At 44.2% G+C, this 22575-nt stretch overlaps 1 protein-coding gene across 1 annotated transcript in view; it reads left to right on the forward strand.

The window, feature by feature from the left end:
- The window catches only part of COPG2 (COPI coat complex subunit gamma 2), a 27882-nt gene continuing 5307 nt past the window's right edge, over positions 1–22575 (forward strand). Inside the window, exons 1-19 of the mRNA XM_074168913.1 lie at positions 1–95; positions 2523–2575; positions 4091–4171; positions 4810–4881; positions 6498–6577; positions 7397–7472; positions 8485–8577; positions 9737–9823; positions 10904–11061; positions 12310–12443; positions 13164–13231; positions 13797–13985; positions 14879–14974; positions 15375–15618; positions 17217–17292; positions 19218–19321; positions 20799–20924; positions 21912–21974; positions 22109–22248. Of these exons, the coding sequence (XP_074025014.1) occupies positions 59–95; positions 2523–2575; positions 4091–4171; positions 4810–4881; positions 6498–6577; positions 7397–7472; positions 8485–8577; positions 9737–9823; positions 10904–11061; positions 12310–12443; positions 13164–13231; positions 13797–13985; positions 14879–14974; positions 15375–15618; positions 17217–17292; positions 19218–19321; positions 20799–20924; positions 21912–21974; positions 22109–22248 (1977 nt within the window). The 5' untranslated portion in view covers positions 1–58. The remainder of the gene's footprint in view (positions 96–2522; positions 2576–4090; positions 4172–4809; positions 4882–6497; positions 6578–7396; positions 7473–8484; positions 8578–9736; positions 9824–10903; positions 11062–12309; positions 12444–13163; positions 13232–13796; positions 13986–14878; positions 14975–15374; positions 15619–17216; positions 17293–19217; positions 19322–20798; positions 20925–21911; positions 21975–22108; positions 22249–22575) is intronic.

The following is a 22575-nucleotide window of genomic DNA, read 5'->3' on the forward strand; positions in this document are numbered from 1 at the left end:
GTGCCGCTCGAAGGGAGGAGGGGGGGGGGGCGCGCGCGCGCGCGCGATCGGCGGCGACATGATAAAGAAGTTTGACAAGAAGGACGAGGAGTCCGGTACGGGGCTGGCGGCGGCGGGAAGGGAGCCGGAGGCGGGCCCAGGGGCGGGCACGGCGGCACGGCCCCGAGGGGAGAGATCGTTAGGCGTCTAGTGGGCGCCGCGGCCTGTAACCGCCGCTGAGGTGAGGGAGGAGGGTAGCGGCCGCTGAGGTGAGGTGAGGTGCGGGTAGGGGAGTAACGGCCGCTGAGGAAGGAGCCTTCGCCTGTTTTCTAGTGCAATGGCCTCTCTCGGGGTGGTCCCCGACCCCTTGAGGCCGCGATCGGAGGGAACCGGTTCCCCGCAGCCCCGCCGGTCTCTTCCCACCCTTGCCGCGGTGAGGAGGAGCGGTGCTTGCAGGGCTCTTTCGACGTCGTCTCGTCTGCCGGGTAACGGGGCAGCAGCCGTCCCGACACGCATACAGTGTGGTTTGGACTGTGTCAGGAGCATCTCTGTGCAGGTACCCCACCAGAGAGGAAAGAAACCCAGCACGTTTGGCAAAGATGTAGTGAATGAAGCCATCACCTGCACCTTTTCCTTCCACAAAATCGCTGGGAAATTAAGCTCAGGTTGCCTGTAGTAATTGATGCTATCTTGAATTTTCTGTTGCTGCTGCTCAGAGGTCTTCTGAGAGCAAGATGTGCCCAGCTGGGTTGAGTTTCACAGGATCACAGAATGATATGGGGTTGGAAGGGACCTCTGGAGATCATCTAGTCCAACCCCCCTGCCAGAGCAGATCCACCTAGAGCAGGTCCCACAGGAACATGTCCAGGGGGGTTTGGAATGTCTCCAGAGAAGGAGACTCCACCACCTCTCTGGGCAGCTTGTTCCAGGGCTCTGTCACCCTCACAGGAAAGAAGAAGTTCCATCTAAACGTGAGGAGGAACTTATGTTCAAGTTTGTGCCTGTTCCCTTTTGTCCTGTCACTGTGCACCACTGAAAAAGACTGGCCCTGTCCTCTTTACACCCACCCTTAAAGTATTTATAGGCGTTGATCAGATCCCCCCCTCAGTCTTCTCCAGATTAAAAAGACCCAAGTCCCTCAGCCTTTCCTGATCAGAGAGATGTTCTAGTCTCCTCATCATTTTTGTAGCCCTTTGCTGTACCCTCTCCAGTAGTTCCCTGTCCCTTGTGAACTGGGGAGCCAGAACTGGACCCAGTGCTCCAGATGGGGTCTCCCCAGGGCAGAGCAGAGGGGGAGGATGACCTCCCTCCACCTGCTGGTCACGCTCTTCCTGATGCCCCTCAGGATGCCATTGGCCTTCTTGGCCACAAGTGCACATTTTCATAGAATCATAGGATGGTTAGAGTTGGAAGGAACCTTAAAGACCATCGAGTTCCAACCCGCTGCCATGGGCAGGGACACCTCCACTAGAGCAGGTTGCTCAAAGCCCCATCCAGCCTGGCCTTAAACCCCTCCAGGGATGGGGCAGCCACAACTTCCCTGGGCATCCTGTTCCAGTGCTTCAGCACCCTCACAGTAAAGAATTTCCTCCTAATATCTAATCTAAATCTCCCCTCTTCCAATTTAAAACTGTTACCCCTTGTCCTGTCACTACATTTCCTGACAAAGAGTCCCTCTCCGGCTCTCCTGGAGGCTCCCTTCAGATATTGGAAGGCTGCTCTGAGGTCTCCCCGGAGCCTTCTCTTCTCCAGGCTGAACAACCCCAGCTCTGTTGCGTTCTCAGTTTCCTTCTGCTTGGGGTGTAAGAACTGAAGAATGATTGAACTGAAAATGAAAAATTACTGCCAGAAGAAGAGGGTCAGAAGCAATAGTGAGGGTTTGGAAGGTTTTACGTGTCTAATGGTGGGTCTGAGAGGTGGTTTCGCTGTGTATGTGGATTAGATGGCTGGTCTCCTCTGTATGCTGCTGACAGAGAAGTGTCATCTCCAAGAAATGAATAACTCTCAGTGGTTGGATTGGGGCTGTTGAAAGGCTGAGAAGGTACAGTATGGAGATAGACCGGTGTTAATGGTTTTGTGATGTGCTGCAGCCAGACTGTTTTTGGAGTTTGCTGAGTAGATTGTTTTAGTGGTACATCGATCAATATACTTCTAATTCAGATCCTGATTAGCAGCTCTGCCCTGATGCCTTCAGTGCTTTTTGTGGCTTAAGGAATAAAAACAAGGAAAAAAAGAGTAAAAATTTTATATTAAGGGCGGATCCTAATACTTTCTTCTTCCTCGCCCTCCAGCTGTGTTGAAACTATTCCCCTTGGGTTTTTTTTCTGTAATTCTGAATGTGTGACTTAAGAAAGTGGATTCAAAGCTTTTGATGGAGAACATCAGTTATAGAACATCATAGAACATTAACAATGTCACTGTAGCATTGAGGTGTTTCTGTAAAGTTGATGGTCCGTTCCTACACGTTCAGTTCTGTTGTTTTTAGTTACTGCCAATTGTGGAGAGCTCTTTTCCCTAACTGAGAGGTCTGTTCTGTTCTTCAGGTAGCGGCTCTAATCCTTTCCAGCATTTGGAGAAGAGTGCTGTGCTTCAGGAGGTATGAATAATCATAATATAATACTGTTTAACTCTTTTTATCAGTAACTGTTAGCAACAGAAGGAAGTTTTACAGTGCAGCTCTCGGGAAATGTGGATGGCTAAGTTGTTACAGTTAACTAAAAATCACAGGGTATATAAATTAAGTGCATGTGAAATTATTCCATGAGGGGTTTATGTATGGTAATTAGATTATATGTGGCTTCTGCCTTCCGTGTGGATGTGAAGGATATCGGTGTGTTCTTTCTGAAGAGGTGACCTGCCTGTTTTCATAGAATCATAGAATTGTCCAGGTTGGAAGGGACCTTTAAGATCATCTAGTCCAACCATCAACCTAACACTGATAAAAAAACACCAAAACATCACTAAACCATGTCACTAAGCACTATGTCAACCCATCTTTTGAAAACCTCCAGGGATGGTGACTCCACCGCTGCCCTGGGCAGCCTCTTCCAAGGCTTGATAACCCTTGCAATATAAAAATTTTTCCCAATATCCAATTTAAACCTCCCCTGGTGCAACTTGAGGCCGTTTCCTCTTGTCCCATCACCTGTGACTTGGGAGAAGAGACCGACCCCCCCTGGCTACACCCTCCTTTCACAGAGTTGTAGAGAGTGAGAAGGTCTCCCCTCAGCCTCCTTTTCTCCAGGCTGAACACCCCCAGCTCCCTCAGCCGCTCCTCACAAGACTTGTGCTCCAGACCCCTCACCAGCTCCGTTGCCCTTCTCTGGACCCGCTCCAGCACCTCAATGCCTTTTTTGTGGTAAGGGGCCCAAAACTGGACACAGCCCTCAAGGTGGGGCCTCACCAGTGCCCAGTACAGGGGGATGATCACCTCCCGAGTCCTACTCACCACACTGTTCCTGACCCAGGCCAGGCTGCTGTTGGCCTTCTTGGCCACCTGGGCACACTGCTGGCTCATGTTCTGCCGACAGTCGACCAACACCCCCAGGTCTTTTTCCACTGGGCAGCTCCAGCCACTCCGTCCCCAGCCTGGAGCGTTCATGGGGTTGTTGTGACCCAAGTGCAGGACGTGGCACCTGGCCTTGTTGAACCTTGTTTCCTGTGCTCGTTCATTGTACTGTGTAATGGGTTTTCCTGTTTCTCTTTGAATCCTTCAAGAATGATTGCAAGCGGTGGGGTCAATACGTGGTGCAAGGAGATATAAGTAGGAACTTTATAGTAAAGTTTTTGTGTTCCTACGGACTAGCGCTAAGTAGTGTTTTGTCTACTGATGCTATGGAAAGAATTAAGTTGTTTTGCTTTTATTTTAAAGTATTTTTGCTAGTTTCAGATGTTAAAGTGAGTCGTCCTCTTTTGTTCAGATTGCTGCCCATCCGGCAAACTAAACATGCATGAGCTGAATGACAGGAATATGCTCGTTGGGATACATTTTTAGAATGTTAAAAAGTTATAAGCTACTTGGTTGAAAACAAATTTCTTTACTTTTTATGGTGAAAGAGAAATTATTATTGTTGGGCTACAGTGTAATACAGTATTTATTCTGTGTTTGTAGGCACGTATCTTTAATGAGACCCCTATAAATCCACGAAGATGCCTGCATATCCTTACCAAGATCCTTTACTTGCTGAACCAGGTAATTTACCATTTCTTCCCAGCCGGAATGAATATTCCTGAAGTTAATTTCTGATACCTTTCAGTGTGAAATTTTCATACCTCTTCCTCCCTTCAGACTTGGGAGGTTGCTTTTGAGGAGATAATACTACAGCATAAACACTCAATTTTTTCTCTTCTCCTTTCCAATTTTGCCATTGAGATGAGGGAGATGTGTGTCACTGAAGCTTGTAAGACTTCTTTGAGAGCCAAGTGAGAAGTGCTGTTTGGTCTGTGTTCACCACTGTGTTCAGTCTTAATTGGCACCAGTTGTCTTTAAGTAAATTCCTTTTAAGCAAGGCGGATCCTTCTGGTTAACAAGCACGACACAAAACTAACTGCTGACAATTTGATGTCAAAAGAGGAAACACAGGCTACTTGACAAACTATTCTGCCGCTGTGGATGGCATTTCTATTGAAACCAAGTAGATAAAAGTGGTAAATTTGGCACGTGCTCCCCAGGAAACATAAGGTGAGGGAGGGACTGCTTCTCACATGAGAAAAAGTCTTCAGAGGAAAGATTCTTCGTGTGTTTTTAGATATTATAAGTGGGGGTTTAAAGCTGGAGGTGGCTAGATAATGACGGTGGTTTTTCTCTCGCTGCTTTTGTGCTATTTTCAGGGTGAACACTTTGGAACCACTGAAGCCACAGAGGCTTTTTTTGCGATGACCAGATTATTTCAATCTAATGATGTAAGTACCTAGTGTTTACCACTTGCTGCCTGCCTGGTTTTGTCTGGATTTGCAGTAATTGCAAAACAGTTGGATACTGGGAGGTGGGAGGAGAGTGAGGCAAGTACTTCAGAGAACAAGCTTTGCACACAAAGTACTTGCTGAAGGCAATTCATGGTTTGGAAACAAATGACTGAATAATAACATATGGCTATTCCTGCAGGTTGGTTTTGGTCGTGGTTTTTTTTTTTTCTGAGTTGAATTACTGTTGTCAAGAATGTGAATAATGACAAAGCCTTAATATACAAATCAATATAATTTTATGGCTGTTTCTTACACTTGCAAATAATAGCCATCTGCTTAACTCAAAATAGAATTTAAAAGTTGCCTGTAGATCAAATACTGCAATTCTCTAGAACAACTTGCTCTATTCATAGAATCATAGAATTGTCCAGGTTGGAAGGGACATTTAAGATCATCTAGTCCAACCATCAACCTAACTCTGATAAAAACCATCACTAAAGCATGTCACTAAGCGCCATGTCAACCCATCTTTTGAATACCTCCAAGGATGGTGACTCCACCGCTTCCCTGGGCAGCCCATTCCAAGACTTAATAACCCTTTCACTGTAAACATTTTTCCTAATATCCAATCTGAACCTCCCCTGGTGCAACTTGAGGCCGTTTCCTCTTGTCACAACGCCTGTTCCTTGGGAGAAGAGACCGACCCCCCCTGGCTACACCCTCCTTTCAAGGAGTTGTAGAGAGCGAGAAGGTCTCCCCTCAGCCTCCTTTTCTCCAGGCTGAACACCCCCAGCTCCCTCAGCCTCTTCTTATAAGACTTGTGCTCCAGACCCCTCACCAGCTCAGTTGCCCTGATTCATGAATCGACATGGAGTCAAGGGATGAGACCATCCTAAAAATGCTGGATTAAATTTTGGACTTCATCCCATGTTAAGTCCTTCTCTGATCTCTTTTGTAGAGAGTATAAGAAATCAGAGGAGTATATTTCATGGGATGAGCCTCATTAGTTTTTTGTTAAAAATTAACTGGCACTTCAGGTTTTAGAGATTTGGCCGAGGAAGGTTGCACATGATGGAATGAAAATTTTGGAAGTACAGAGTGTTTGAGACTGTTCTGTTACCCACATTTTAGAAAGCGGGGTTGTTTTTTTAATGTAAATATGTTATTTGCTTTCAAAAAATTAAAATTATCTACATGTTATTGTAAAAGAAAGAAATATGCGGGGAGCACTGACAGAGGAAGCTCTTTTTAAAGCTTTTAACTGATAATTGTAAGGCTTCTGCATACAGAAACGATGTATCATTTTTTTCATGATGTGGATTTTTTTTCTTTTTAGTCTTATCATTTTACAAGATATTCTCTTATTCCTCCTGGGTTTTTTTTTTTTTTATAACAGGGAGTAAGGCTGTTATCCAGTTATCAAACATGATTTTACTTATGTGTTTATGATTTTTGTATAGATGAGGGGAGCAGAGTGTTCCGCTTTAAAAGTTTATTTAACTTTTAAATAAAATATTTAACTTTCGAAGTTTATTTAACTTTTAAAACCTTGACGAAGTGTTTATTCATAATTGCCATTGGGTTTAATGGTTTTCTGCAATACGCTTCCACAGCAAACCCTTAGAAGAATGTGTTACCTCACTATCAAAGAGATGGCCAATATTTCTGAGGACGTCATCATTGTCACAAGCAGGTAGAACCTACAGAAAACACAATATCAGAGCTCTGAAACAAGTAGCTGCATCCTAATGTGTTTGTTTTAGCTGCTGTTTTTTCTGTACTTACGGTTCATAAAGGGGAAGCTTCATAAGGGAAGACAAATTATTCATGATACAGAGTATGTGTCACCCTACGAACCCTTAATTTCCTCTTTCTGTGTTGTTACACTTTTCTAAAAAAGCAAGAGGTTTGCCTACAGTCTATCAATCGGTTGCTACTTTGTTTTCTTGTTTGTTCTTTGAAAGTTATCCTTGCTTAATGGTTTTGTGGAAACATAGGCTGTGACTTCTGTTCCACTTTGCTTTCGGGGCAGTTAGGGAAAAGCGGAGCAAAACTCAGTTCAATCTGCCAACGGAACTGGCAATTTTTTTGACTACAGAGTAGATGTTACAGTTGTTGCGAGAGCAAAAATTGCCTCTGTGGCATGTGCTAAGCAATTGTTTTATTTTAGATTTGTTTAATGCTGTTCAGCAAACTAAACCTTGCTCTTACTAAACCAAAATTTCATGTGGTAGAAAGAAGAGCAACATCAAGAAGTAGAATGGCTGAGCTAAACAAACCAGGCCTGTGGCAAAGCAATATTATGGACTACGCATTTTGTAATGTTCTGCATTTCCACAGAATCTGATGTTAATAATTTTCAAATAGCTAATTATTAAGAAGTTGTTTCTGGCCAATACTAGAGCTTAGCAATTACAAGGTAACAGCTAAATGAGATGGGGTGAATGTCACAAAAGGACCAAGGCATCAAGATATTAAAGAAGTGTTCACAGGGTGTCTTTGATTATTTCAGTTTGACCAAGGACATGACAGGGAAGGAAGATGTGTATCGAGGCCCGGCCATCAGAGCGCTCTGCAGGATCACCGATGTAAGTACAAATCATAGAATCATCTCGGTTGGAAGGGACCTTTAAAATCATTAGTCCAGCCATTGACCTAACTCTGATAATTAAATCAGATAATTAAAAATATTTTTTTTAAAAAAAACCCCAAAACAACCAATCACTAGACCACTAAACCATGTCTCTAAGCACTTTGTCAACCCGTCTTTTTTAAATCCATCCATGGATGGTGCCTCAACCACTTCCCTGGGCAGCCCATTCCAAGGCTTAATAACCCTTTCACTGTAAACATTTTTTCCTAATATCCAATCTGAACCTCCCCTGGCACAACTTGAGGCCATTTCCTCTTGTCCTATCGCCTGTGACTTGGGAGAAGAGACCGACCCCCACCTCTCCAGAACCTCCTTTCAGGGAGTTGGAGAGAGTGAGGAGGTCTTCCCCTCAGCCTCCTTTTCTCCAGGCTGAACACCTCCAGCTCCCTCAGCCTCTTCTTGTAAGACTTATTCTCCTGACCCCTCACCAGCTCCGTTGCCCTTCTCTGGACCTGCTCCAGCCCCTCAATGTCTTTTTAGTGGTGAGGGGCCCAAAACTGGACACAGCCCTCAAGGTGGGGCCTCACCAGTGCCCAGTACAGGTGATGAGTGCCTTCAAAACAGAAAATCTACTCTCTTACAGGGTGTATTCTTACAGTAGTGATGGAACTGCTGCTTTAGGGAGGGCTGCTCTGAAGCCCTCTGCAGCTGTGAGGAACACTGTGGAGCTGCAGCACTCTAAACATGGAGTTAGAAGACAGGAGCTTTGGAGCTCTTGTTTCTGATCTGAGCTTGCTTTGCTGGAGACTTTGATCATGTCACTGAACCTTCAGGAGTGGGCAGCTGATACTCATGTCTCCCTTGCAGAGCCATGTGTTTTCAGAATTAGCTCAAGATTACTTTTTTGAGGGCCTTTTGAATACGCTCTGCATATATTTTTGCCTTAATGCTGCTTTTATGCTCTGCTTCCAAAGTATCAACACCTTTTTTCTTTTTCCCTTTCATAGGGTACAATGTTACAAGCCATTGAGAGATACATGAAGCAAGCCATTGTGGATAGAGTCCCCAGTGTGTCCAGTTCTGCACTGGTGTCTTCCTTAGTAAGTAAAGTGGTAGATTATTGTAAATCTGTGTATTGTGTTGTGGCTGGGAAGGGTAGTCTGTTGCATGTGTAGCTCTGCCTGACCTTTGTTTTGTTGTTTTTTCATCTCCTTTTCCTTTGATATGTTTCTTCTTCATCTCCTCACTGGAAAATAAACAAAAAATAGTGGCAATGGAGTTTCCTTTGTCTCAAGCAGACTCTCTCTTCTCAAATTCCTTCCTTAATGTTCTCTTGCTTTAGAGTACATCAATTGTAACAACTTGAAGTGCAAAGTGCTCAGTCATCTCTCTATGCAATTAGTGTAGAACATTAGTTTCCTTGGGGAGGGGCCTTGTCTATATTGGAAAGTCAAGCACATATGGATAGTGAAAGTGCTTATCAGTTGGTGAGAGTAAGCAGAAACAACCTGTTCCGTTCTGTAAAAGAACTTAACAGTGATGACAGTAAAAGACTGTAAGAGTTCAGTAACTGGTAATAAAAGCAGTCTGCTTTGTGCTCTGCAAAAAAAACCACCCAAATTCCTGAAATGCCCTGATAAGACTGCAGTTCAAGATTATTTTTGCAATGAGGTAGTAGGAGGGCAAGATGAAGTAGCTCACTGTTTTTCTCGCCCTTGTTTAGGAGAAGAGGTTGGCAAAGATCTTGTTAGGTTAATATTTTTATTAAAGAGAGAGAATACAAGTAAAAGCATGGTAATCTGAGCCTGAGATGTAAGAAAAGCAGTGGTTTATAGGTGCATAGGATAAAGAGACTGGTTGCATTGGTAAATGAAGAAGGCAGAGTAGGAGGTAAGAGCTTCAGCTGATGAGGTGGAGCAGAGCCTGGGTTAGGACCCTGAGGGTGCAAACAAATCTGTATTAATACTGACAACCAAAGTCTTCCTGCTGGACTAACCATAGGCAGGTGAATTGTCCAAGCGTTATCTTGTCCTTTTTGAACATAGACAAAACCTCTCCAAGTTGCTTTTCTCTTTATTGAAACAAATGCATCCGTACAAACTGTGTATTTGGGAGTTAGTCTTTATTACCTGTAGTACGTAACAAAGCCCTAGATTGTCTTGAACTCTTTAAACTTAAAAACTGAAAACAAGGCTCCTGGTACTTCACCGTGCTTCTAACGTTAGTTTGTCTGCAGTCTCAATTTGTGGCTTTTTCCAGCATATGATGAAGATCAGTTATGACGTAGTCAAACGATGGATCAACGAAGCTCAAGAAGCAGCTTCTAGTGACAACATCATGGTGCAGGTACGTTTGAGGGTGGTTGCTCCAGGAACCTCTAAACACACTACAGGCTTTTAATGGTATTCTCTGACTTCTTAAGATAACCTTAGAAAAAGTAACTTGATTTTCCTTTTTCCCTTATTCTTTTAAAAACAGGAATTTTGACTTGAGGGAAATGACTTGACTGTTTCAAAAACCGATGTTTCTCTGTGATCCCAGCGCAAGATTCTTAATTAAGAGTTGGCTCTTTAGTGCAATCCTCTGCCCTTTCCCTGCCAACCTTCTGAGAGCTGGGATGCCACAGACTGTTTCACAGTAGTTGTTGCAGAAGGGCTTTGAATCTGAGTTTTCAAAAAGCTCAAGAAATTATCTCACTATCTCCCAGAACACCAGTATCTCTTGTCTTGTCCTTCAGAAAATGTGCCAGTTGCTCCAGGACCACAGAGATTAGCCTGAATATCAGTAAGATATCCATATCAGCAAAATTTTTGCACGAATATTCCAGACAGCTGTGAAAATGAAAGCATTCTGTGTGTTCAGTCAGCATTACAGACTAACCATCAGAAACAAATCTGTAAAATCAGGTTTGTTCTTGCCCACTTTGCAGCTTTGTTAAGCCTTACTTTGAATCAGTCTTACAGCAAAAAAAAACCAAAACAACTTGGCAAAGTGACTAGAAATGCGCCTTTGTAGTTTTACTGTAAATGCCTCAAGGATTTTTGTAAGGTCAGCTGTCATTTAAAGGCCTTGGGATATCCTGGATGTTGAGTGTACTAGAAATGCGAGTGCTGTTGTGCAGTATAATTTAGTAAGGTAAAACTTTGAAGTTCTGACTATTAACGGAGAGAAAAAGGAGTAAACTAATTTCATGGCTCTTTTGATCTTCAGATATATGAGGCTGTCTTAGGGTGGACAGGAAGGGGAAGGAGATACTGTAGATCTTTCTAATTTGTTAGGAAACTTGGATCATTTGAGATTAGAAGGTATTTCTGCTAGGAAATAGTGATTATTAGCCCTCTTTTATGTCTTTCCATCTGACTTTTTTTTCCACTCCACATGCAGTGTGTATTCAATACCTGCACATCTGTGTTTCTTATTTCCTAGTACCATGCTTTGGGGCTGCTCTATCACCTTAGAAAAATCGATCGCCTTGCGGTTTCCAAGATGCTGAATAAATTCACGAAATCTGGACTGAAATCCCAGTTTGCCTACTGCATGCTGATCCGAATCGCAAGCAAACTCTTGAAGGAATCTGAAGAGGGGTGAGTGAGAGGCAACATGGGAATTACCAAACTAATTATAGTTTGAGGCAAACAGTAGCTAGGAATTTAGCTTTTTATTTTTTTTAAAGTTTGTGGAAATCCACACATAGTCTGAGAGAACTGTAGTATTAAAAATAAAATGCAGGTATAGAATCATAGAATGGTTAGAGTTGGAAGGGACCTTAAAGATCATCAAGTTCCAACCCACTGCCATGGGCAGGGACACCTCCCACCAGACCAGGTTGCTCCAAGCCTCATCCAGCCTGGCCTTGAACCCCTCCAGAGATGGGGCAGCCACAGCTTCTCTGGGCAACCTGGGCCAGGGTCTCACCACCCTCACAGGAAAGAATTTCTTCTTCATATCTAATCTAAATCTCCCCTCTTTCAATTTAAAACCATTACCCCTTGTCCTATCGCTCCACTCCATTATCAAGAGTCCCTCCCCGTCTCTCCTGTAGGCCCCTTTCAGGTACTGGAAGGCTGTTATAAGGTCTCCCCGGAGCGTTCTCTTCTCCGGGCTGAACACCCCCAGCCTGTCTTCATAGGAGAGGTGCTCCAGCCCTCTGATAATTTTCATGGCCCTCCGTTGGACCTGTTCCAACAGGTCCATGTCCTTCCTGTGCTGAGGGCTCCAGAGCTGGACGCAGTACTCCAGGTGGGGTCTCCCCAGAGGAGAGTAGAGGGGTAGAATCACCTCCCGTGACCTTCTGGCCACGTGGTAGAAGCAGAATGCTAGGCTGAACTGAGTATGAGTATGTGTGGTGGGGTTTGGATTTTTATTTTGACACTGTACCACCAAAACTTAGCTGAGAGTAGGATTAAAACTGCAGAAAAATCTCTGGAATGGTTTTGTACTTTGTCTGTTCAGATGCATTTTCAAATGCAATAATGATCTACTTATGTTGTGGGGATATAAATAAAAGGATCTGTCTTATTCTGATCTCACACTAGCAGAGGAGGGTATAATTACCTGAGAAATTCACCTCCTGATGAAATTCTTTTATCAGTGGAAATTTTTGTTAGTGGTGTGATACATACTTTATTATTAACCATATATTTCTGGAGTGCAGCATTTGAAGAAGATAATGTAAAGATGTATGGAATGAGAGTAAATAGGAAGTTTAGAGCTCAAGTATGAGTTGCGCAATGTGGTGCATTAACTGTGCTTTCTATCAAGTTCTCAGAAATGTGGTATTCGTGGTTTGTACGTAATTCAGCCTCAGGCTGTGACATGTCTTCTGTTTGTAGCCATGAAAGTCCACTGTTTGACTTCATTGAGAGCTGTCTGCGGAATAAGCATGAAATGGTTATTTACGAAGCTGCTTCTGCCATCATCCATCTCCCAAACTGCACAGCCAGGGAGCTGGCACCGGCTGTTTCAGGTTGGTCACAGAATCCCTTGTACCGCCGATACAGCTGAAAGAAAGGGTGAGAAAGCACGTCAGAAACAGTACAGCGTAACTAAAATACTGGACTCAAACCCTGAATTTTCTGATTGTTCCCAAGTTAGAGGCTTGGGGATGAGAAATGTCTTGCTCCCTTTTTCCCATTTCATCCGAAGCTGTAGTGAATGGATTCTAGAGATAGCACAGGGCAACGTTTGCCTTTTTCCAGCTGTGGGAAGTTGGGGTGGGAGGGAGGGAGGGAGGGAAGGTAGAGAAGACCTTGATGTGCCACAGATGACTACACCAACCACGTGTTATTGATATAAGATGAAAACCAGGAGGTTATTTTTAACTTGCTTGTGAAGCTAGTGATAAATTATGAATAGAGCTGCATGAGCATTTAGCAGTGTGTAGTCGAATGTGGATACATTTGGCTTTCCTCTATTCTCGCTCTTTGAAAGAGACCATATCTGATTTTCTGCTGTGGTGAATTCTGATTAAACTATTTGTATCTCTCAATAGCAAAGCACTGGCACAAAGCGATTTCCCTTTCCTCAGCTGGTGTGGTCGTGAGGACTCTCACCTCCTCCTCCCCAGACATTACTGGTGCCTAGAACTGCAGTACTGGGAGCCAGTCTTTGTTAAACACTCTCTACTCTGTAACATTTTGTTGTGAGATACTTCTCTTGATTTTTTTTTTTTTTAATTTATTTTCAGTGCTGCAGCTCTTCTGTAGTTCTCCAAAACCTGTCTTGAGATATGCAGCCGTACGGACCCTTAATAAAGTGAGTGCTTTCAAAACCTCTAAAGAAGCAGAAATCTCTGATCATCAGAGGAAGCCAGACTTCGGTGCCTAATGATGCGTTACCTAAAGTAGAGCGACTGTTCTTGTGATTACTGTATTTGGAAATATTCCATGTTGGAGAATTGGCTTTTCCATGCCAAATCTCCTGGTGTGACAGAAATCTTTTCTGCACTCAAGCTGTGTCTGCTCATTTCTGGACCACAGGGCTATAAAAAGCTGGAGTTTGATAGCTTGTGAGCTCTCTGCTGTAAGGAAGCGGAGTTCCAGCTATTCAATACTGTGAAAAGCGTGAATAGGATGTATGTGAAGGAAATAACATCCTGATTTCAAAGCACACCGTGACAGAAGCAGTTTGAGACTGCCAAACCCTTGAGCTGTAACTTTACAGTTAGAGGAGTTCATTTGAAACGCAGAAACAAAAGAACCTGAGATTTGGTTGCATCCTGCCAGCAGTCCTATGACGGGCTTTAATCCTTGCCGCATCGAAAGCTTTGAATTGGAGGATGTTATTGCTCCCATATAATTTGGAATTGCGTTCTTTACAGGTGGCCATGAAACATCCCTCTGCAGTCACTGCCTGCAACCTAGACCTGGAAAACCTCATCACTGACTCCAACCGCAGTATCGCTACCCTGGCCATCACCACCCTGCTGAAGACAGGCAGTGAGAGCAGTGTAGACAGGCTCATGAAACAGATCTCTTCCTTCGTGTCAGAAATATCAGATGAGTTTAAGGTGTGGCATTGGAGGCCTCTGCTCTTTCCAGCTGCAGGTTTTTCTCCCCTTCTTGTTATTATGAAGCTTTTCCCATTTGTTAATCCTTCAGGGACTTAGTCTGATAGAACGAAGCCAGCTTGAAATTCAGAAAGTGTAGTTCTCTGCTTTCCAACTTAAATATACTGTGTCATTTCCTCCCACCACTCCAAGAAATGATAAATGTCGTTTAGTGGATTCCTGGCTCCTCTGCAGCATCCTGCAAAACCTTGTACTGCTTTCCGGTTGCCTCTTTGGAGAGGAAGAGGGATTTTAAGTGTGCTGATTGAGTCTATATCACTGCGGTCTGATCTGTAGTTAGGAAATAATGTGAACTGTAAATTTTTACCTATTTTGTCAAGTTTAGTCACTATAAACTGAGGTTAAAACTTGGTGAAGGATGGTAGTTCACTTGTACCCATCCCTTTTACACCATGGAGTTGCCTTGAGGAGTATGATGTGTATCTGCAAAGTTCATTGTCCGCTAGCATATGGTGGTCTTAAATTCTTGTTTTTATGAGAAAAGGAAGTAAGTATTAGACAAGTTTAAAATTGCAAAGAGTTTTAATGACAAACATGTAACTGGTGAAGTTAGAATGGGGTCAGGATCATCAGTGGGCACAGGAAGTGAGTAGAAGCCTTTGAATTAATGTAGTCCATCCTAAATTAAAGTCCCTCTAACAGAGCCGGCTCTTGCAGCATGCTAACAGGAGGTTGTTAGCACGCTTAGCCTGAGAGTCCACCACCTGATTTTTATCCTCCTCCTACACGAATTTAATCTATCAAGGTGACAGCTTGAAATAGTGAGAAGCCTGTATTTTTTATAGGAAAAAAATAAATGCACGTGACTAACGTCCTTCTCTGTTGTTTTGCAGGTAGTGGTAGTACAGGCCATCAGTGCTTTGTGCCAGAAATACCCTCGGAAACACAGCGTCATGATGACCTTCCTCTCCAATATGCTCAGGGATGATGTATGTTTGATATTTTCTTTGTGTGATTATTGGCAGGTAGCTCTGATAAACGGCACGAAGGGTCTCTTCTGTCTTACGTCAGTGGGTACAACAGCAATGGTGGGCCCTGACTGATTACCCAGACTTTGTTTATCTTGTGGGTCAGACCTGTCTGAAATGTGCTTATTAATTAGAGCTGGTACATCAAAACCTAAAGAGATGCTCAAATGATGTGCGTTTACGGGTCGGGGCGGACTAGGAAGACCCTGTTAGGTTATCCAGCCCACCTTATCTTTTCTCTTTATGTGCAAATGCTGTTTTTTCTCAATGGAAGGAGGTAATTGAAGCGTGAGGGGAACTGAGCAGCGCTGCCATCTAAGCTCTGCCTGCCAGCTCAGTGTCCTTGATTTTCCTTTCCCAGGGTGGCTTTGAGTACAAGCGAGCCATTGTGGACTGTATAATCAGCATCATTGAGGAGAATCCCGAGAGTAAGGAATCGGGCTTGGCTCACCTCTGCGAGTTCATTGAAGACTGTGAACATACTGTCCTGGCCACAAAGATCCTGCACCTGCTGGGGAAAGAGGGGCCGAGGACTCCGTCCCCGTCCAAGTACATCCGCTTCATATTCAACAGGGTGGTGCTGGAGAACGAGGCAGTGAGGGCTGGTAAGTTCAGCTCCAGTGCTTGGTGGTTTCATGTCGGCTCTTCTAGAAATCTCAGGGCTGAAACTGGGTTTGGGGGTGGGAGGCAATGGTTGCTCCGCAGGCACTGTGAAGAGCTAGCTCTTATGTGCATCAGCTGTGAAGGTGATTTTATCCTACAGTGTGTTTTAAAACTCCTCGTATCATCTCGGCATCATCACTTGGTTCTCCTGCTTTGCATAACACAAGTAATAAATTAGCTTCCAGTACCTAAAGGGGTCCTACAGGAAAGCCGGGAAGGAACTCTTGATGAGGGAGGGGAGCCATAGGAAGTGGGAGGATGGTTTTCAACTGAAAGAGGGGAGATTTAGATGAGATATTAGAAGAACTTCTTTGCTGTGAGGGTGGTGAGACCCTGGTCCAGGTTGCCCAGAGAAGCTGTGGCTGCCCCATCTCTGGAGGGCTTCAAGGCCAGGTTGGATGGGACTTGGAGCAACCTGGTCTGGTGGGAGGTGTCCCTGTCCAGGGCAGGGGGTTGGAACTGGATGATCTTTAAGGTCCCTTCCAACCCAAACCATTCTATGATTCTAGTCCCTTCTTTGAAAGCCTCCCAAAACTCGAGAGGCAATACATGAGGAGGGGATGCTCCTACTTCCCTAAGAAGCATAATTGTCTGCTGTCATCTTTTTTTAGGGAATTCTCCCCTCCACAAGATAGGGATTCCTTCTTGGAAGCGTGTTGTGGATTGATACTTCCTTCCTGCAGAGCCTTTATGACACTCTTCAGAGTGTTCAGCCTCTTTTTACACTTGGGACTTGGCATTGGAGGGAGGGGTATCAGCATTGGCTTGGTCTCCTGCATGTTAGAAAAGGAAGTGCTTCTGGGAAAGAGGGGGCAAAATGAGCTCACAAATACAGTTCACGTGGTCCAGATTGCATGTGACTTTTGGTGACAGCTCTTTTGGTCACAGTTTCCTAATTGTGACCTGGAAGCACATGAAGAGCATCCCTCAGAGAGCGTATGCTGTATAGAAACTTTGTCATTGTGAAAATATGGATTCTTTTTTAACCACCAAGGCCATAAAGCTTGTACTTCCTTACAGAGCTTTCTCTTCTTTCTATATGGAATTTCTTTAAGCCAATGCTGAGCTGAAATTGGATTAGCTCGGGCGGGCAGCTCTAAGTGGTTGCTGAGGGGTTTCAGCTCCTTGCAAAGTCACTGGATGCAATCTGGCCCTGGTCACCACTGGATGTTTGTCACCCCTGTGTGTGAAAAAAAGATTTATCTGGGGCTGTGAGCTACAATTAATGGCAGAGGGGCCAACAACTGGAGTGAGCCACGGAGCTTGAACTAACCTTTTCTGATAGAGAATTCTCTCAGAACAAAGTTGCAGGGCTGTTAAGCTGATCTTGTTCTGTTATTCCCTGACACAAAACTACTTCCATTTGAAAATATGGATATAGTTTAGTCTTTCCTTAATGCCTGAAAGGTTTGTGGTGTGGAAGTGAAAACCTCTGTAGTGAAAGCCCTGCGTAGTATGCACTGTGCTTTGAATCATGACTGTGAGAATGTGTTTGCGTGTAGCTTGAGCACCTCTGACATCTCTCTGTTTTCTTCTCTAGCCGCTGTAAGTGCTCTAGCAAAGTTTGGTGCCCAGAATGAGAATCTTCTTCCCAGCATCTTGGTGCTTTTGCAGAGGTGAGTGGGTATCACCGTGCTGTGCGTAGACTGAGCTGGTTGGTGACACTGGGCAACCTGGCTCCACACAAGAAGTGTGGTCAGACCAGGACAGAACTCTGGGGTTTTTACAACGTGCCAGCAGAGGAGTTGGGAGATGGCCATCTTCCTTCTTTCCTTCTTGGCTGGAGATAAGCAACCTGGTCTAGTGGGAGATTGTCCCACCTGTGCAACCTGCTGTAGGTGGACCTGCTTTGGCAGGGGGGTTGGACTAGATGATCTCCAGAGGTCCCTTCCAACACCATGTGATTCTGTGATTCTGGGAGGTGTCCCTGCCCATGGTGTGTGGGAGGTTTGAACTCAATGGTCCTTAAGGTTCTTCTGGCCTGAACCATTCTATGATAAGCAAATGAAAGATGTCACTAGTCATGAAAGTGTGTGATAGTAATCTGGTCTGAGAACATTCCTCAGTGGGTAATAAATCTACAGTGATTTAGTATTTCTCTACATTTTTTTTGCATCCCTTGAAGCAAGAAAATATATTTCCATGATACTCATAAATAACTTTTATATACGGCTGTGTAGTGATCTACATGGTGTTCCCATTTCAGGTGCTCCCATCAGGGAGTGTAGTGATAGGATGAGGGTTAATGGTTTTAAACTGAAAGAGGGGAGATTTAGATTAGGTATCAGGAAGAAATTATTTCCTGTGAGGGTGGCGAGATACTGGCCCAGGTTGCCCAGAGAAGCTGTGGCTGCCCCATCCCTGGAGGTGTCAAGACCAGGCTGGATGGGGCTTTGAGCAACCTGGTCTGGTGGGAGGTGTCCCTGCCCAGGGCAGGGGGTTGGAACTGGATGATCTTTAAGGTCCCTTCCAACCTGAACCATTCTATGATTCTATGATTTCGCAGGTTTGTGTCTCGTTAAGAACATTCAACCTCCTGAAATTGCCTGTACCGTAAATGCCATGTTCTTCCTTTGTATAGCACTGTAGTGTAAACCCATGCCACATCTGGCTTCTGTGGTGTGAGGGATAATTCAAATTATGAATTGCTTCAGTCGGAAAACAACCTCAGTGTAGGTTAAAACTGCAAGAAGTGACTTGAGCAACACGAGGAGGGAGGGAAGTTGCCAGGAGGGAAAAATCTTTATAAACCACCTGCTATAGTTGAAAAACTAGGTGAGCAGTGCCACTTTTTCCAAATAGAAATAGAAATAGAAAGCAGCTTTAACATGTTTATTTTTGTAATCTTCTCTCTGTCTTCTGCTTTTGTTCTATTGTGAAAGCATGCTGTAAAAAAAGAAAAATAAAATAGTGCAACCACATGGTGCCCATCAGAATTATTAGCCAGAAAATCATAGAATCATAGAATCGTGCAGGTGTATATTTTATAATCTAGCAAGTGTGCCTGGTGTTGACAGTTCTCATACACATCTCCTTTAATCTTAGTTTTCTGCAGTGACACTTGCATTTAAACTTCAAGTTGAAGTTTAACTAGTCTGCTACAGAGTCACAGAATGATGTGGGTTTGGAAGGAACCTCTGGAGATCATCTAGTCCAACCCCCTGCCAGAGCAGGTCCACCCAGAGCAGGTCCCACAGGAACGTGTCCAGGGGGGCTTGAATGTCTCCAGAGAAGGAGACTCCACCACCTCTCTGGGCACCCTGTTCCAGGGCTCTGCCACCCTCAAAGTGAAGAAGTTCCTCCTCATGTTTAGATGGAACTTCTTATGTTCAAGTTTGTGCCTGTTCCCTCTTGTCCTGTCACTGGGCACCACTGAAAAATGTACGAACTCTTTTTTTTTTTTTTTTTTCCCGTATTTTGCACAGCCATTGAGAGAGCTCAGACTGTCCTTGAAGGATTGACTCCAGTCTGATCAGTGCCATTTTTAGCTAGCTCTCCTGATGTCCTGAGCTGACTGCTGTCGTCTTCTTCCCCAAAACAGGTGCATGATGGACACTGATGACGAAGTTCGGGACAGAGCAACGTTTTATTTGAATGTGCTGCAACAGAGACAGATAGCACTGAACGCTGCCTACATTTTTAATGGTCAGTGATAGAAAAGGAAGAAGTCTGAGCTGTTATTTCACAATTCTCTAATACAAGTCAGCTTCGTTGCTGCAAGAACAGTTTTCTGTAATGTAACTTGGGTCAGAGCAACTCAGAAGAACAGAACCGTGTGATTTTTCTGGCCTTAGCGCTTTCCTGTGAAAACTTGTGCTAACTAAGAATGGCAGATGTAGCAAGTGTGGAAGTATGGGTTGGGCTTTTTTCATCATTGCCTCTTCCTTCACTTGAGGCAAGTTTCTTAACCTTTGCTCCATCTTCTCCATTAGAAAATGAGTATGACACATCTTGTTCCCGGGGTTGGTTATAAAAATATTTTATGGTCTGTAGTTGAAAGTTTACTTGAGCAGAGTATTTAATGTATTTAAGACTATTAAGATGACTTTTCTTGAATGAACTCTTTAGACTGCAGTACCCTCTGGGATGGCAGCTTTCTGTGTTATGGTTTGAGAGAACCCGTAACAATCTATTTTCGTTAGACAATTATTCTATTACCCGACCCCTCCCCACCTGGAAAGGGGAATCGGGGAACACAAAGAAACACAAGAGTTGAAATATAAATAGATTTAGTAGACTAAGACTAAATAATTAACAATAATATTAAAGAACCAGTGTTAATCCATACAGGAATTATATTCAGCCAATTCTATCAGTAGGAAGCCGTGCGCTCCCAGTAGGGACAGCAAATATCGGACACTGGGAGCGCAATGGCTTCAGGAGGAAGGGAAGGGCTCAGGGCTCTGGTACCGGAGCAAGGAGTTGTCTGGACCCGCCTCCATCAGGGAGAGAGCCAGTGACGCAGCAAACTTTTCTAATTTATATTGAATGTGACGTTCATGGTATGAAATAATCCTGTTGGCCAGCCCGGGTCAAATGTCCAGGCCTTGCTCCTCCTTGTCCCTGCACCTGGCAAGGCTCGGAAGCACCAACCTTGAATCCCACAGAGCCTGGCTGGCTCTAAAGTAAATATTTTCACAAATTCAGACACTAGAGTCTTCTAAAAGTGCAGTTTTCCCCAGCATTAGAAGAAAAGTTAGTCCCGTGTCTCTCAACCCAGGACACTGTGTCATCTTCACAGGAGTTTTTTTTTTTTCCCCTACCCAGTATCTTGAAGTATTTAGTGTGTATTTTGTGTTTACTGAGAAAGGGAAGTGCTCTTACCAGTTTTTCATTAGCCAAAGTCCAAACAATATCTGTCTAGCTGTAGAATTCTAGATTCCTCAAGAGTTTTTCTCTGCAGCCTGAGCCAATGTCTACAGGGAAGAGCGCTTTAAATAATTTCCCTTGTTTATATGTCAAGAGGGAGGCAATTAAGATAGAAGCTTTTCAGACTCTGGCATCCTGTTGCTTTTGGTGCAGTGGGCAATCCAAAATTCGTGCTGGATTGCAGTTCCTGTAGGCCTCTGACTGTTTCCTGCTGTTAAAACTGAAAATTTCTGCCTGTGCTTCTACTTTTCAGGGTTGACCGTCTCTGTTCCTGGCATGGAGAAAGCCCTGCATCAATATACACTGGAGCCTTCAGACAAACCTTTTGATATGAAAACAGTTCCGCTTGCTACTGCACCAATCTTTGAGCAGAAAGCAGGTAATACTTGGGCTTCATTTAGAGTCACAGAATCATAGAATGGTTTGGGTTGGAAGGGACCTTAAAGATCATCAAGTTCTAACCCCCTGTCCTGGGCAGGGACACCTCCCACCAGACCAGGTTGCTCAAAGCCCTGTCCAGCCTGGTCTTGAACCCCTCCAGGGATGGGGCAGCCACAGCTTCTCTGGGCAACCTGGGCCAATGTCTCACCACCCTCACACTAAAGAATTTCTTCCCCAGATCTTATTTAAATCTCCCCTCTTTCAGTTTAAAACCATTCCCCTTTGTCCTATCACTACACTCCATGATAAAGTTTAAATAGGCTGTGGGCAAGGCTGTAAGCATTCCAGTTGCCACAGTGATATTTGACATCTGTAAACTGGCTGCTGTCCTGGTAGGGTCAGGCCAAGACCAGAGGGGACTCAGCCAAATGCCATGCAGGTGACAGTGTCACTGGCTCTGCAGAAACAAGCTTGCCTGATCCTCACAGATAAAGGAAGACAGCGCCTCTTCCGAAGGAATGTGGGTTGGCAAAAATGCCGTTATTCGTTCCGCTAACCTTGTTATCAGAGAGAAGTTTATACATCAGCATTTATTAGTTCATAGATGGCTGAAAAAAGTACAGTCCAGAAGCATTTAGTCACCTCATTGGCTTTTTTCCATGATTTTGCACAACTTTTTAAGAAAAAGTTTGGGGATGTTTTTTTTTTCCCCTCCCTCTTCTTCCAGCTTTTTTTCTGGCTATTTTGGACTAAAGCGGGGTTTCTTCATCATCACTTGAACATCTTTCCTCTTCTCTCCTTACAATCCAGCATTGCCTAGCAGAAAAAATACTTCGGGGTGTGTGAGGAACCAGACTGGTAATGGTTTGCAGCAGAATGTGTGAAATGCTACATGTTAAGGAATATTTTGGTGGAGATATAAAGGCATTTAAAACTCCTGCACGGTGTAGTTGACAGCATGATGTCTTTGCTTTTCTCTTCACAGAGATTGCCCTAGTGACCAGCAAACCCGAGAAAGTTGCTCCTTCACGTCAGGATATATTCCAAGGTAGGAGAGAAGATCAGTGGGTCTCCAGTAGTTGAAGCTCTAGGAGGATTGAGACAGGTCAGGCGGGATCAAGCCTGTCACTAAGTGTCTGTCATTTCCTTTCCCCCTCCTTTCCCCTTCCTTTTGTTTTCCAGAACAACTAGCGGCCATTCCAGAATTTAAGAGCTTGGGTCCATTATTCAAGTCTTCGGAACCAGTGCAACTCACAGAAGCAGAAACGGAGTATTTTGTTCGTTGTATTAAACACGTGTTCACGAATCACATCGTTTTCCAGGTAAGAGGAGTTACACGTTTTTGCCAGGGTGCAATAGGAGTTGGCTCTTAATGATGCCTGGGTGTAGCATAAACAGTGTTGTTGCTGTGCCCTGGAGAGGGCGGTTTCTCTTTTAAGGGAAGTTGCAAGGTAGAGTTAAGAGGGTGTGTGCTCAACAGTCAAAAAAAAAAAAAGATGGAGGTTATGACCCCATCTATTAAAGAATTCTAGTAAAATTGGAGAGAAAAGCTGTTTAGTTAGAACGGTGGGCTTGATCAAAGGTGCGGGATGTCTGCTGTGGAGTATTGTAGCTGTTTTGGGGAAAAATCCTTGGTTAGAAATGTTTCT

Source organism: Numenius arquata, chromosome 2 (assembly GCF_964106895.1).
Source record: "Numenius arquata chromosome 2, bNumArq3.hap1.1, whole genome shotgun sequence".
Taxonomy (NCBI): Eukaryota; Metazoa; Chordata; class Aves; order Charadriiformes; family Scolopacidae; genus Numenius; species Numenius arquata.